The following is a 2885-nucleotide window of genomic DNA, read 5'->3' on the forward strand; positions in this document are numbered from 1 at the left end:
TCTCCTTTTGTGACTGACTGATTTCACTCAGCATAATGTCCTCAAGGTTAATCCATGTTATGCGATGAAACCATATTCTTTTGACCAAAGGGTTAACAATTACTTTAAAACAAAGGTGAGAATGTAATGGGGTAGAGAAGCTAGATGAATGGAAATGGAACAGTCAGAACAGAATTACTGAGAAGGCTCATGCACTGTGAATACTATAACCAATGGCAGTGAACAATTTGTGTAGAAATCATTATATGGGAACACAAGCTGTGGTGTAAACCTTCACTGAAAATACAACGAAATATTATTTAAAAAAAAAAATATATATATATATATATGTATATCCCTTTGGCATCTCAAGATGATTCCTTGGCTGAGCTGTTGGCTACCAACAAAATGCTGCCTGGTCTGGTGTCATCCCCGTAATTGGTTGCAGATTAGACCATTGTGAATCATAAGGTTTTTCGATGCTTAACAAAGCCATCTTCTGTTAGTTGAGTGAGTAGCAACTCTTAACAACCCCACGTGTACAGGGTAGAACCGCACTCCGGAGGATTTTTAAGGCCTTTCTTTGAGTGGATGCGTATGAACCCAGTGCTTAATCTTTATGCCTCCGGAGGGAGTCTTAATTTACAGGGTTTTCATTAGCTGATTTTTGGAAGCAGATCACCAGGCCTTTCTTCCTAGTTGTCCTAGTCTAGACACTCCCCTGAAAGCTGTTCAGTACCATTGTTGTTTTTAAGTGACGTTGACTCAGTTTTGACTCATGGCGACCCTGTATAGAGTTTCCACACACAAGCCTCTACTAATGAATTCTAGATTTCCTGTATCGAAGGTAAGACTTCTACCACTGACCACAACTGCCCCCACCTCCATTTCTTAAAAACCATAAACCAAACCCATTACCATCCAGAGGATACCAACTCATAGTGAGCCTACACGACAGAGTGCTGGTGTCTCATGTGCTTTCCACATCTTCCTCCCACGGGGTTTGGTTAGCGGTTGAGTGCTTTACCCATGGCACCACCAGGACACCTTAGTCTAGGCGCAGTCTATACCCACACCCTGAGTTACAGCTTGTACAACTCCACCCCAAGGCTGAGCTCTCTCTTCTGGAACTAATTGGCCTTCCGCTGCTTTCTACCCCTTGGCCTGTCTCTGACTTCAGATCAGGCAAGCCGACCCTATTGTGGAGCACTTGCACCTTCCTGGGCACCATCCCCTCTCACAGCCCACCTTGGGTTCCTTCCTACTTGCTTGGCTTTGTAACATGATTGGAGTGGGAGCCCAAAGACCAGCCTCTGCCACAATTTAGTGGGTGATGTAATCAAGTCACCCGTCTTTATGCCACATACGAATATGCCAGCCAGTGGTCGGAAAGGGAGGTTCTTCCAGCTCTGACACACTATGATGTTCTGGCCCACTCCACTGCCCACCCAGTAAGCAAGCTGTGAGGCACATTGTATTTTCCCCACCCATCTCAGCAAGGTCCTCTCTTCACCTGCCTTCGGCCCTGTTTCTTTGTAAATGCCTCCCAGGAGCTTGCTCATAGCTGGCTCCGCTCAAGTGCCACCTGACTACCATTACAGGGTGTCCACAGCTCTGTGCCTGCTGTCCATGTCCCTTCACGGCATTCTGGGGAGGGGGCAGCTATCATTCCTGCCTCACATATAGGGAAATGTGAAGCTCAGAGAGGTGAAGTGATTTGCTTAAGTTAGAGGCATTTTGACCAGGGCTGCTGGAAGATCCAGAAACCTTCCAGGACTGAAGGAAATGAAAACAGTATTACCCAGTCCGATACTGGAGTGGGGGAGCAGGGCAAAACTGCGGAGCACCTCAAAGCCTACCAGGTCTTAATGTTCATTCCAGTGACAGGCCACAATAGCTCCCAGCTCCATCACACACGCACCTCCCTCCCAAACCCTGCTCTTTTAAAGAAACCCTAGCTCCCAGGGATTCTGAATGAGATGGATCGGTCATGGGGGCCCAGAGGTACCAGAAGGGTAGCAAGTGAGTCCAGATGTTGAGAGTCTCATTGGTCATCTGGAAAAGGCTGAGGAGGCAGGCAGTGGCCGAACTCTGTGGGTGCCGGTAGCCAAAGAGGATGCCCTGCTCATGGAACACCTGCATGGAGAAGAACAGGGGTGCTGACGTGAGGTCAGGGGAGTCATGGAGGTCTCAGCAAGAACCACTTGGCTGGACCTCTGGTGTTCTCCCAGACTGTGCACTGGGAACTTTGATCCTAAGTTCCAGGCCCACTGGCCTGCTCTCCTTCCTCCCCTCTGTTTCCTTCCCTCCCTGCTCTCCCTTCTTCCTTCTCTCCGTCTCATCCTCTCTTTCCTTCCTTCCCTCCAGTGGCTTCTAAAGTCCCTTGTTCTCCAAGAAGCCTCCAGCAAGCAGGAGAGAACTGAAGGTACAGGCTTCCTCCTGGAACCTAGCCTGTCACAACCCAAATGCACTTACTGTTGGCATGAATGTTGCCTAAGGATCTAGTTCCGTACCCTCTGCATGGGGACTGCAACCCAGCCTTTGGAAGACTTTGTGGTTGGCTGACATATATGCTGTCTGTCTGAGCCAACAAGCCCCGATGTCAGGGGCTGGTGGGAAGATGTCTGCAGAAGTTTCCCTGTGTCCCCTGCTCCAGGGTGAGTATATATTCACCAAGGCGCTTCATAAAGGCCTTTTGATGAGGAGGACTATGATGCTGAGGCCTGGGCTGGAGAAAGAGGAGGTGGCTGGTCCCAGCAAGGCCCTGTAAACCACTGTCATCACATGCAGCCTGTCATGGATTGAGCTGTTCTCTCGAAAATATGTGTCAACCTGGCTAAGTTGTGAGTCCCATTAGTGTAGAGTTGGCTTCCATTTTGTGATCTGATATAATTATCTTCTGCTTT

At 48.6% G+C, this 2885-nt stretch overlaps 1 protein-coding gene across 1 annotated transcript in view; it reads right to left on the reverse strand.

Annotated features, from left to right (window-relative positions):
• The window catches only part of PAQR5 (progestin and adipoQ receptor family member V), a 26706-nt gene extending 24205 nt beyond the window's left edge, over window positions 1–2501 (reverse strand). Inside the window, exons 1-2 of the mRNA XM_006866575.1 lie at window positions 2493–2501; window positions 1988–2115 (exon numbers count right to left, since the gene is read on the reverse strand). Coding sequence (XP_006866637.1) covers window positions 1988–2115; window positions 2493–2501 — 137 coding nt within the window. The remainder of the gene's footprint in view (window positions 1–1987; window positions 2116–2492) is intronic.
• Between the last annotated feature and the right edge of the window lie 384 nt (window positions 2502–2885).

Source organism: Chrysochloris asiatica, unplaced genomic scaffold (assembly GCF_000296735.1).
Source record: "Chrysochloris asiatica unplaced genomic scaffold, ChrAsi1.0 scaffold00092, whole genome shotgun sequence".
In the NCBI taxonomy this organism is placed as follows: Eukaryota; Metazoa; Chordata; class Mammalia; order Afrosoricida; family Chrysochloridae; genus Chrysochloris; species Chrysochloris asiatica.